Source organism: Mesocricetus auratus, unplaced genomic scaffold (assembly GCF_017639785.1).
Source record: "Mesocricetus auratus isolate SY011 unplaced genomic scaffold, BCM_Maur_2.0 Super-Scaffold_100019, whole genome shotgun sequence".
Lineage (NCBI taxonomy): Eukaryota > Metazoa > Chordata > Mammalia > Rodentia > Cricetidae > Mesocricetus > Mesocricetus auratus.
Genome location: NW_024429200.1, coordinates 17730564 through 17743411, shown reverse-complemented (window position 1 = coordinate 17743411; position 12848 = coordinate 17730564). Strand labels below are relative to the sequence as shown.

At 39.3% G+C, this 12848-nt stretch overlaps 1 protein-coding gene across 18 annotated transcripts in view; it reads right to left on the bottom strand.

Moving 5' to 3' along the window:
• Positions 1-12848, bottom strand: part of Cadps2 (calcium dependent secretion activator 2) — a 519904-nt gene that overhangs the window by 132060 nt on the left and 374996 nt on the right. For all 18 annotated transcript variants that reach the window (XM_040728765.1, XM_040728767.1, XM_040728757.1 and 15 more), the window contains one exon: positions 11366-11553. In XM_040728765.1, the coding sequence (XP_040584699.1) occupies positions 11366-11553 (188 nt within the window). The remainder of the gene's footprint in view (positions 1-11365; positions 11554-12848) is intronic.

Below are 12848 nucleotides of genomic sequence, written 5' to 3'. Positions count from 1 at the left end.
CATATTTGCAAGCAATGAGAAGGCAAATGCCACAGTTTAGGGTGCTCTGAGTTTCTTACAGGCTTCCTGTCACCTTCCTTCTCCTCTGAGGAATGTATGACATCTTAGTTTCCCCTAGAGACAGTGAGAAGGGGAGAGACACCTAGAGGGTGGTGTTTCTGAATTGTCAATTCTGCCTGCAGCACAGCAGGTAAAGCCACTTTGCACTTCGTGGATTTCCCACCAATATCCATTTGTGAACAGAATGGAAAGAACAGGAAGTCACAGTTCGAGAATAGAAATGGCGGGAGATGATGAGGGAAAACAGTCTTCTTTGTTTCCCAACCCATATCACTTCCTATTGTTTCAATCAGAGTAATCTAACATTTGGATAAGTGTATGTTACAGAAATAGCGCTGTTTCCTCTTCTCAAGTTGTGTGTGTGTGTGTGTGTGTGTGTGTGTGTGTGTATGGAATATATATGGATAATTATATCCATACCTTCTCATTGAGAAAAACAGTCTATGAACAAATTTTGAAAAGATTAAATTTTGAAGTGATATTCTCTCTTACTTTTGTATAACTATTTTTATTTTTTGAAATTAAAATACAATCACATTATTTACAACTTCCCTTTTCTCGCTCCAACTTCTCATACCCCCCAACTCTTTTATTTATTTTATATAGACACCCTATCTTAAAATCCTTTCTTTGCATTTTGTGGTACAATCTTGGAGATTTTGAGCATGAAAAGACACTTCTACAGTGAAGGCAGAAAGTTGAGTTTGTAAAGACACAAAACGATGTTATTTCTGGATTGTGTCAAAGACAAGAATTATTTAATAGCTAGCTTCTCTTGAGAACACACATTCTTTTTAGAGGAATTTAAAATAAGATTACTGTCATACACAACTTTAGAACTCAAGAGAAACAAAATGCCAAAGAAGTTTAAGTTAAAAATAGAATTGAGATCTCTGTATAGAGATCTTTGATATCTATCTTTATCTAACTACCTGTCTGTCTGCCTGTCTATCTATCTATCTATCTATCTATCTATCTATCTATCTATCCATCTATCTATCTATCTATCTATATTTGACTCCTTCATATTTAATACTGTATTTTAAAATGTGTGTTTTTAAAAGGGACATTATAGACAACTAGAGACAACTAGGAATTCAGAAAATAACAAAGAATACAAATTTCTTATAAAATGCCAACCACAAACTGGATGTACCATCTTGTAAATACCATTCTAGTTTTCTTTCTACAAATCTATAGATATATATTATTCAGTTTCAATATTTTAATGAGCTTAGTAGACATTTCACATATCACTTAAGTATTCTAATATATCTTTTCTATTGGAAGACTATTTCATCAGATGGCATATCCACATAATTTTCTTCTAGTACTAATTTGGAAGTTTTCCTTCTAATTTATCTACTTCAAATCATACTTTAATAGCTAGTTTTGTGCTGTGTGTTCTTAAATCATATGCATTTTTTTCCTCGGTATATATTTTTTTCCCTCGGAAAAAGTCTCTGGTCTCCGGAGATTACTGCTAAGTTAAGCATACAGCATACTTGAGTATTTGATACACTGTAAAGTTTCTTCCTCCCTCCCTCCCTACCTCCCTTCCTCTTCCTACTCTTCCTACTCTTCCTTCTTCCTTCCTTTCCTTCCTTCTTTCTTTCTTTTTTCTTTCTTTCTCTGTATGTATTCCTGGGTATTCTGGAATTTGCTTTGTAGACCAGGCTGGCCTCAAACTCACCAAGTCCACCTGCCTCTGCCTCTGCCTCCTGATGGTTGGGATTAAAGACATGCACCACCACTGCCCAACATAAAGTTGCTTTTTAAAAGAAAGCACTTGCTTTGCAATCTGACCTGTAGTGTTTGAAATCATCCATTTTCCTGTAGCAGTATTAACAGTGGTCTTTTATCATTTGTTATAATTATTTTTAATTTTATATGTAAACCCCCATCCTTTTCAATATAAAATTCTATACTTAAAAATGACAGCCACCTTGTTATGTAGTTTGGGCCAGTTTAATGGGTCACAAAGTTACTCCATTCAATCAATTAAAGTATTTAACTATCCACTCTACTCAATGTTGTTAAAAAGAAAAAATGGTTTGGAGCATGCCACACTGTCCAAACGGAGTCCATGAATGAAGCTGTGTGAGATTTCTGATACCTTGTGAGAAAACTCTAAGTAAAAAAGACAAGAGAGTCTTGTAACCTCTGTTCCTCCAACAATATGGGTTGTTCCTAGAATGTGCTTTAGTGATTACGAGTGGGTTTGCTTCAGATTATACATCATCTTACTTTTGTTATTCAAAAATGTTTCCCAGGCATAGTTCGCCTTCTGGACTGCATACAGCCTAAACTCATGTGAACTTTGCTCATTTGCTCTTGTTTAACCCCCAGAATATAAATTGTTCGATGCTTTGAATAAAGTTGGCTATTGCATGAGACTTTTTGTCTGTCTCATTTTTAGTCCCCACTCTCCCAGATTAACACTAACAACTGGAATGGTAGCACCACACTTAATCATTTATATTCTGTCCAGGGTTGCTTCTGCACAACAGTGCCAGAGTGTTTCCCTCAGATAATTAAACATATATCCCTCTCATTTTTCCTCCCCTTCCTTCTTGTCTCCTCCAAGTTTGTCAACTCATTAATTACAAGGCACACTGGAAATGTTAAACAGAACATACTAGACATAGAAAGTAGATATATATGTGCTACTTGACTCATGGCTTAATAAAAATGTGTGACAAAAGGACCTCAATGAAGGAAGTGTTTCGTTTGGCTTACAGTTCCCAGGGATACGGTTCACTGTAGAAGGATGTCATGAAGGCAAAAGCAGGAAGTGGCTAGTCACACTGTACCCACAGTGAGGAAGCAGAGAATGCCTGTACTTAACTCACTTTCTCCTTCTCATTCAGTACAGGACCACAGGTCATGGAATGGTAACCACTGGCATTTAGAATACATCTTCCTACCTCAATTACACTAGTTGAAATAATAGTCCATTAAAATGTCCATATTTTCTTCATTGGAGCTTCTAAATCTCACCAAATTGCTAGTCAAGACTAACCGTCACAATGTTTGATATTAGATATATGTTAATAGAAGATAAAATACTTACCTCATGTGTAATGGGTAAACTAAGAGTTTCAGAGAAGAACAGATTGGAGAAAAGAAAATACTTAAAAACATAACAGAACTCCAGAACTGATGATAAATATGACTCTTCATATCTCGATCAGGATAAATCAAAAGAAATGTACAGTTATCCAAAACCAGCACAGATGGATCAGAAATCCATATGGAAGTCTTTGAGAATGAGTGAAAAGAAATACACATACATACAGATATATTATAATAGACCGATCTATCCTCCCACACTCAATCTTAAGAGCACAGGCAGAAAAGAGGCTGTTAATTAGATTCCAAAAGCAACAAAGGTAGTTAGAAAAAGTTGCAATGTCTTCAGGTTCTGAGAGAAAATGATCATCAGCATATCACTATATACACAGTAAAACTTTCTTTAAAGGGTAGGATGAAACAAAGGTATTTCCAGATGAAAATATTCATTAACTATGGGGGCTCTCTTAAAGGAAATTCCAAAGAATTATACTTTAGGGCACAGTGAAATAGTTTCTAAATATAAGTGAATAGTGAGCATAAAATATTAAAAATATAACCTTAAAAATTTACACGGCTAAAAAAAACCCATGCTGTTGTATGGTGGTTTGAAAAAAAATGGCCCCCAGAGGGCACTATTTGGAGGTGTGGCCTTAATGAAGGAAGTGCATCACTGTGGGGGATGAGCTTTAAGGTATCTTTTGCTGAAGCTTCCCTCAGCACAACTCTTAGTGGGCTTCCTGTTCCCTGCAAGCCAAGATGTAGCCAGGACCACGCCTCCCTATATGTAGCCATGATGATGACAGTGGACTGAATCTCTGAATCTGTAAACAAGCCACCTCAATTAGATGTTTTCTTTATAAGAGTTGCCGTGGTCCTGGTGTCTCTTGACAGCAATAAAAACTCTACCAGTGACAGGGGTATTGCTGTACTGGTCTGACTATGTATTTGGGGAAATTTAGATTTTTTTGGTACTTTGGGCTATGAAAACAATGAAATGTACTGCTTAATGGGCCATACTGGTAGGAGCATGAAAAACAGAGCTAAGAGCTAACTGATCAAAGGAGAAAAAAATTAGTGTGTTGCCTAGAGATAGTTTTTGTGATATTTAGGTGAATAAAGTGGCTGCTTTTGCCCCTGTCCAAAAAAATCTGCTTGAGGCTTAAGTGAAGACTTTGGATTAATTCTATTGTCAGAAGAAATCTCAAAACAGCCTAATATATAGACTCTGTTGTGTGGTGACTCTAATAAATGAAAATGAATAAGCTGAGCTTGGTAAATGACAAAATGTAAATTTTGAGGTTTAAAAAAAGAGCCCCAAGAAATGAAATAGAGCTAAATTCTTTGTTCAAGGAGATAAAAGGATTAAGAAATAGAATAAAGGGAGTGGTGACCTCAAGGCAAGATCCCACCCAGCTAGGTTTGCAACTTGTGAAAAGGAACTAAAAGAAAACTTAGAGCTGGGTGTGGTGGGGCACACCTTTAATCCCAGCACTGGGAAGGCTGGTGGATCTCTGAGTTTGAGACCAGCCTGGTCTCCAGAGCAAGTTTCACTACAGCCAAGCTTAGGCAGTGAAGGATAGAAAGCTGGTGAAGAGGTAACTGAACAGGGATCCATGTTCCGGACCCAGGAAGCAGCAGAGTTTGGCAGATTTGGTCATGTGGTTCTGGCTTTAGAGCTAAGGATAAAAGAAACAGCTTCTGGAATTTGCCTCCGTACCTAAAGAAAGCCGCTGAGACCAGGCATGTGTCAGGGATGTCCCTGAATGGATGCCTAGTAGAGAGGCCATTTCATGATGTTGTGGAGTTAAAGCCTGGATTGCCCGGGAGAACCCAAGATATTAGAGATGCCAGAGTCATGGGACACCTGTGGAGGAGAGCTGCTAACAGAGTGGAGCCAGCCCAAGAGAAAGAGGTGTGTTGCAGTCAACAAAGCTGAACAGAGTTGGATATCTGAAGAGTGTTTTGACATCAGACATGGAGATGCAGAGTTTAGGGCAGAAAGAAAGGAAGAAAGAAAGAAAGATTTGGTGTAAAACCACAAGCAAGAAAGGCAGGGAAGAGGTGAGGAGAATTTAGCTGATTATGTATGCAGCTTTAAATATTCGGCAATGTACCTGGTAAATATTCAAATACAATGGTTGTAAAATATAAACTGTTGTTAGGGGGAAAATATACAATAGATTTGTTAACCTCTGTAAACTAAAGGAAGAAGGCCCCAAAAAGAAAACATAGAACCAAAATCTAAAGGTTAATTTAATTTCATTAGCGTGCATGTTAATGATAAAGGGACCAAACAGACTAAAATATTAATCACACTAAAAAATTAACTTATGCTGGGCGTTGGTGGCGCATGCCTTTAATCCCAGCACTCAGGAGGCAGAGGCAGGCAGATCTCTCTGAGTTCAAGGCCAGCCTGGTATACAGAGTGAGTTTCAAGACATCCTCCAAAACAATACAGAGAAACCCTGTCTCGAAAAACCAAAATAAATAAATAAATAAATAAATAAACAAAAAAACTTATTTTACTATTTTATAACATACTAAAATCCCAGAATACAGAAAAGCCAAAAGTATAAACAAATGCTTATGAGACAAATACAAAAAAAGTGACAGTAAAGTTAGACAAAATCAACACTGGTTGTGATAAAGGTCACTAAGTAACAATATTCACAGGAAGACTGAAAATTTCAAACTTGAGTGTACCTAAAAAGATAGACTCAAAAAATACAAAGCAAAATGGCAGAAATAGAAGAATGCGTAGTAGCAACGACAAGCTCCCACATATCATGGTCATAACCCCAAAGATCCAACAGGCAAAGTTTCATAAGGGTTAGAAGACTTGAAGCACATAGATTCTGCTTGCAATAACTACATCAAAGTAAAAAAGCAACAAGAAACATTTGCAATTTTTGTATCACTTTTAGAATTTTGATATTTGACACATACTTAGTCATAAAATTCCTACAACTTACAAAGAATTGGTACCTCACAGATTACAGAATAAAATGAGATTTAGATAATCTCAAGAATTTTAACAATTAAAATTTCATGAAAGGAATCAATATTTCCTATATAGAAGATTTAGACTACGTTGTAAAAGCAATATTTAGGATGGTATATAGTCTCGAATCCCTCATTAAGGTAGAATATATGATTTACTATGCATTAGGAAGGTAGGGGAAAAATTCCTCAAAAACCAAGGAAGGAAAGAAATTAAGAGGAAGAAAAACAACCATGACAAGGAAAAGGCAAACAGCAAGGAAGTGAACTTTCAGGGTGTGATAATCATGCTTACCAAAACCAACAACTGTAGAAGGCAAAGAGTAATCTTTATCTCATGAGAACTTGAAAATGAAAACCAAGCAACCAAGCAACAGCACATTAAGCAGGATGCCCAGAGATTTCTAGGTGGAATGGATATTGTGACAAATGCATGATGTCACCTCACCAAAGATGATAGGAGATAAGTTGATGCTTCACTGAATACTGAAGAGCTATCCCTAGAAGCAGAGAGATAACAGACTGAAGAGAGTGTACACAGTGCTAGACTCCAGTTGGCAAATTCAGAGTGGGCTCCTACCTGTGTTGCAGTTGTAGGAAGTGGACCGTGCTGGAGGCAGAAATGGCAGATAAAGAGGAAGGAAAAGCTAAAATGTATGCTGTAGTCCTAGGCTAGCAATGTAGATCTCGTTTCTGTCTGTGGCTCACCCGATGTATCTCATGTGTTCTAAAACAACCCTTTCTTGCCTCTCTTCCTCTGTGGTTTACCTCCAATAGGCATTTTATCCGGTGCTTCAGAAAAATCCCAAAGTTGCTTAATATGACCAGAGAACGGAGGAGAACAATCATATGGCCTCAGCAACTATTCTCCAAGATGCAGCCTATTTTTCTCTCTACTTGACAATAGGTTTCTTTGCTCTGCCTTTAGCTCAAGCTTTTACTAATATCCCATTAAGTCTACAATGGCTCCAAGCAACATGGTGAAAAGGAGCTACAAGATTGCAGAAAATAATTTCCACTTGAAGCTAGTTTATGAATATTCCACCCACCATGGTGCTTAACACTCACCAGGGCACTCAGTGCTTCTAAAACAAGACCCCCAGAAGCTCACGCACCTAACTCAGGTTGAGCCTCCCTGATGAAGACATTTGAAATCCAAGACTTTTCCATCACTGTAGCTCAGCCACAGTTGGGGTGTCCAATCAGTAAAATTCATCCAATCATTTCAAAATTCAAAAATATTTGAAACTGGAAACACTTGCTGTCCCAATCATTTTGTGTAAGAGGTAGTAAACTTACACAAGTGTACATAAAAAGGCCTTGACATGATACTTCAGCCTGATCTGACTATGAACAAATTGTTCACACAATTTTATTTGATCTATTTAGGAACTAAAGGAAGTAGGTAGCATTAATGTTCTTAGTCAGAGGTAAATGAACAGGTAGAAGAGAGGTGTGGCTCAGAAACATTAGAACCACTTGTTTGAAGCTAAACAGCTGGTAAGCAGAAGAGTCAGAAACAAGACTACAGATGTTTTTTTTCCCATGACAGCATCTTTTAGGATACATCCAGTCTCCCTCTTTCCAGGGTTTCTGTTGTGTTAAGAGTGTATACACTGCTTCATGTTGAACTAGCTTGGACAGGTAAAGATAATACTGAGAATGTATGATCAAAGCAGATTTAGGGATGTTCTATATTTTCCAAAAAAATTTAAAAACATCACATGATTTATATTTGAAAGGCATTCACTCATATTAGCTTTGAGCTTTAGGCTTTTAACACAACGGCTGAAATCAGTCAGATAAGCTGTATTTCAGAGGCTTTCCACTCCCTGGAAACCAGCCTCTACACTTAAAATTTTGATGATATTTATATCTGAATTTTTTTGACAGGGTCTCATGCAGTCTCGCCTGGCATTAAGCTAGCTATGTAATGCAAGATGATCTTAAATTACTGGTCCTCCTATCTCCTCCTCTAAGATGCTGGGATTACAGTATTAAATATCATTTCTTTAAGCCATACACCTAAGCCTAGATTAAGAGGTAGCAGTGAAAATTCTTATGATCCTCCTTGATTCATTATCTATGACTTTACAAAAATTATGTATTCCTATTTCTAAAATTAGAGTGGAGAAGGGGAAGGCATAATATCTGGAGTGGCAAACAAGGAGAATGAATGTTAGCATCCATGAAGACGGAAGTATCAGAATATGATTCTGACTGGTGGCCAGTAAGGTTTTTCTCCCACTCTGTGCTATGATCTGGATGCCACCGAAAAAAGGGTGAATTTTATACATACTACAGTCAATACTGTACACTTTTACCTCCTACTTGAAAGCCAGTACATCAGAGCTCTCTTTTGAGAGCCATGTAGCAGACCCCAGGTGGCTTTACTAAAGGTAGAAGCATGGGTGACTACATCGTAGGTCTTACATTAAGCGGACATAAAAGCCATTTTATGCTTTGGCTTTCATTTCTCCACCTCTGGAGTGACTTACAAAATCAGGCCTTATAAGCACACAGGATCAGCCTCGAACTTTGCCCTTCGGATGCATTGTTTCTCGAGTCTCTTTTCACCTTGCTGTCAGCCCTCGGTGGAACTGTCATTGTGAGAGGCTGTGTTATTCATGGGTGTGTGTGGTTATCTTCCTGCAGGAGTGGGTCTGTTTCTGTCCTTGACTCACTCTTTCTTTCTTTCTTCTTTTCTTCTTTCTGTCTTCCTCCATGTTGGTACCAGCCAGGCCCTTTTCTGTTTACATCTATTCTTCTCTTTCAGAGAGCTATTCAGAGAAAATGCAGTACACAGAACACGCACACCCAGCCCTGCTCAATGGGATGTGCTCCCTGAAAAAACTTGCTCCAGACGCTGCTGCTGCTGTCCTTCACTTCAGCTAACAACAAAAGGCGAGCCTTCTTCCTTTTGAATTTTTTTGTCAGAGGTGGTTCTCAGGCAATGCACAAAAATGATTGATTCTCTCTGTGTGTCTTTTCAGATGGAAAAATGATCAGAAAAATGATGGCAGACTGCAGAAAAGTAGGGATTTGACACTGACATAATTCTTCGCAGAAAGTCTGTGTAGACAAACACCAGGCATGGGATACATACATCATAGTGGCACATTCTCAAGAAGGAGGCGATTAAGCTAGAATATTCGATTAGCAAAGAAATTAGTAGTATAAGTGTGCGTGCGTGCGTACACACACACACACACACACACTGCAATATTTCTGCTTAGCAGGAGGTAGAATGGCTGGACTACAGGCTTTCTGCATTTTCTCCTTCCTCAAAGCTTACATCTTCCTGGGCTGGGGGGGGGCATCAGGCATGCACACTGGAATAATAACAGCTTATACTGATAGAAACCCTATATTCATCCAGAGTCTTGACACTGATGTTCCTTGCCTTTCACACCTGAGAATTTTGCATTTCTAGAAGGTTAAGTAGTTTTCCAACCTAGTTTGGTCTGCAAATTTTAGAGCCAGGATTCCAGTAGACATGTTTGGGCCCCTTTATTCTTTGATCATGTGAATAGGACATTCCTGAATAGCAGTTACTGACTGCAAACATCACAGGAAATGCCACGGCTCTTCGTGCATTTTTAAGAACATCTATCCTCCTTTTTAAGTTGCATACACCAAAACGTTGAATCAGAGACCAACTCACTGTGTATATTTTAACTTTTTGTAAAGTGGATTTCATGGAAAAATTGTATAAAATATGCAGGGACATATAAACACACTTCATTCCAAGTTATCTGACCCCAGAATCTCACACCCACTCTAGGGTGTGTGCTACTCTTCTCTTCCATCTCTCTCTCTCCTCTCCTGACACCCCTACCAAATACATTTCTTAATAAACGCCAACTTCGCTTCATAAAAAAGGACATTATCATGATGAAGAAAACAATAGTTTTGCAGAATAAAGGTAACTATAGCAACCTAGGATTCAAATCAGGTTCCCTCTTAGGCAGTGGCAAGCACTCCTGGATGCTTCAGGAGCTTTACACTAATATATGTCTCAAGCACACATATTTTGGGGCTCGTTAGTTGAATTTCTCAGTGTTTGCAATTTAATTCTACCGTTCAGTGTCACTAACTAAGGCGATCTGATTATGTAACTGCCGTTGGGTTTGTTTCTAGGAAGTCTCTTCCTATGCGTCTGTGAATGCTTTCCCACTCTGGCATGCTTCTCCTTCAAATCCCACGACCCAAGAGGCACTGCAGCAGCTAGGAGGGAAGTGGCTTCAGTAAAAGACGTCATGACATCTGCTGTCAAAGAAAAGCCATCAGCTTCCATGCACCAGACCCCTAGCCTCACGTGCACGGAACAGAGGCTCCGTTTGGGGACATGGAAACAACAACAAAAGTAAGCTACAACTGACAACGTTTTCCTACTACTCAAGCAAGCATGGGCTCCATAACCAAGTGAAAACGTGCAAAGATCCCACGACTTAGATCAACTTTATTTTAGACCGAGGAATGGCAGGAATTGGGGAAGAAAGAAAAGAAAACTTAATAGACAGGAGATAGAGAATAGTTAAACAAAGTCAAAGGGGTTGGACTGTCTGGACCTCAGTTATAGGGGGAGCCTTAACTAAGGGAATCTGTAGACAATTTCAGGAGGACAGTACCATAGGCTTGTTCTTAAGCCCAGAGGTAGAGAATAATGGAGGGCTACATTAGGTGATTCTCGTTTTCTGTCTTAGTAAGAAGAGGTGAGTTCAGTGTCTCAGAATCCTAATGCAAATTGCTTGCTCCAGAAACATAAGTTAGGAAGGGGCTGGGTGGCATCACAGCATGAGTATGTTTATCTGATCTTGCTTTCACAGTGAAAGCTTACTCCATAAAGGCTAAGAAAAGGTCCTTAGGCCAGCGGCATCCTGCAGTAAATCCTCCCCAGGTACGCACGGGCACTACAACAGGAATCATCTGGACACTTCAGCGATGCAGAACCAGGGGGCGCCTGAGAAGAAAAGGCAATTTGCACTCTCATGGATATGTTCTGTCTCTCTCTCTCTCAAGTGGTTTTGCCAGCAAAAAGAAACATAAAGTGCAGCTCACCTAAATCAACAGCATATTGATGTACATTTTTCCTTTGTGTGAATCTTTTTTCCCTACTAAGAAGTACCTGCTATTTACAATCTGTTACTAGGTGATGATGGCAAAGCCCACTCCCCCCATCTTCCAGGCAACCCTATACATTTCACTGAGTATTTGCGAGTCAAAATACCTGTTGCCATGCACGTGAGAGGCACAGAATGCAAAGCTGTAATGGAGCAGGGTGGGGTCAATGACAGCACCGTTTTCTGAATGTTCCATCAGTTCTGTAAGGTAGCAGAGATGCCTGTGACAGCCTCTCACACCATAGCGGGCACAGTATTCATCTAACACAAAGACTTGGCCAGGGCTAAACCACCCCTGCAAGAGAAAAGAAAAAGACACATTTTTTTTCTAGGATTTGCTTTTCTGTATGCACATTTAGGCACCATAAGCAGCAGCGGCGGCGCCAGCGGAGTGTCTCTTAGCATTTGCTTTGTTAGTCACAGTTCTAAATGTTGTCATGAGATGGAGTGTCATCAGTTTCAGGAGTCTCGTATCTCTGTGACAACATGTGGCACCTTGCCTTCTCTACTGCTATTCAAAACTAAGCAAATTCTATTCACAGGACTTATTTACATTTCCCAGTCACAGCTAGTGATACTCCCTACACCTTGCTGCCTTTATGCGTCAGTTAAAAAGGGAACAACAAAGTAGACACTACCTCAGAAACTGACCATTCCCCGAAAGCATTCTATAACAGAAACTAGAAGAAATTTTCAGCAACCCCACTGGTGGCACACATCTGCCTGCTTCTGCCTGGAATGTTTTTCTCAGTCTGTCCTTCTGCGATCACAGGACTTAAGATTTTTCCAGCAGTGGTTTCTTGTCCTTCTGAAGTGAGATGCAGGCTGTGAGAGTGGGGCAGAAGGCAAGCAGCCAGTTTGGTTGGTGCTGTAGGTTTGGTTAGGTAGAGCAGCTTCATAGAGCGCCATAACACACTCATCTTACGTGCATTAGATTAAAATGAGAAAGAGAAGATAAGGCTTTTAAAGGAAACAATAACTGTTAAGGAAGAGGAGGACAGGGATATTACAGGACACTGTACTAACAAAGGTAAGGTAGTGTACCAGCAGACACACTACAGACAATGGTCTGTATTTAGAACTGTCACATAAGGTACATATTATGAGTTAGCTTACATCAGAAATATGACTAGAATTGTGCAAGACCACAGAGAAAATCGTTTAGTGAGTCTTGACTGACAACCAGGTCCATTCTATCTTCAAGTACTTTTCCTAATCACATCACAATCCCCTCTCACTGTATACAAGACACATGGTAAGAATTTTTCTCAGATTTTTCTTACTTTTTTCCCTTCCTTCCCTCCCTCCCTCTCTTCCTTCTTTTATTTTTTAAAGACCAAGTCTCAGTATTTAGCCATGGCTGGCCTGAAACTCTCTGTCTAGACAAAGATGGCCTTGAACTCACTGAAATCTGACAAATCTGCCTGTCTCTGCTTTTCAAGTTCTGGAATTAAAGATGTTTGCCACCAAACCCAGCTCTGTTCTCAGATTCATAAACAAATTGATGAATTATCAGTGTAAGCATAGCAGTTGATTGATTTCTTCCTGTCTTGTGGGTAGCTCCAAAGACTTGAGCACACACTGCGTGAG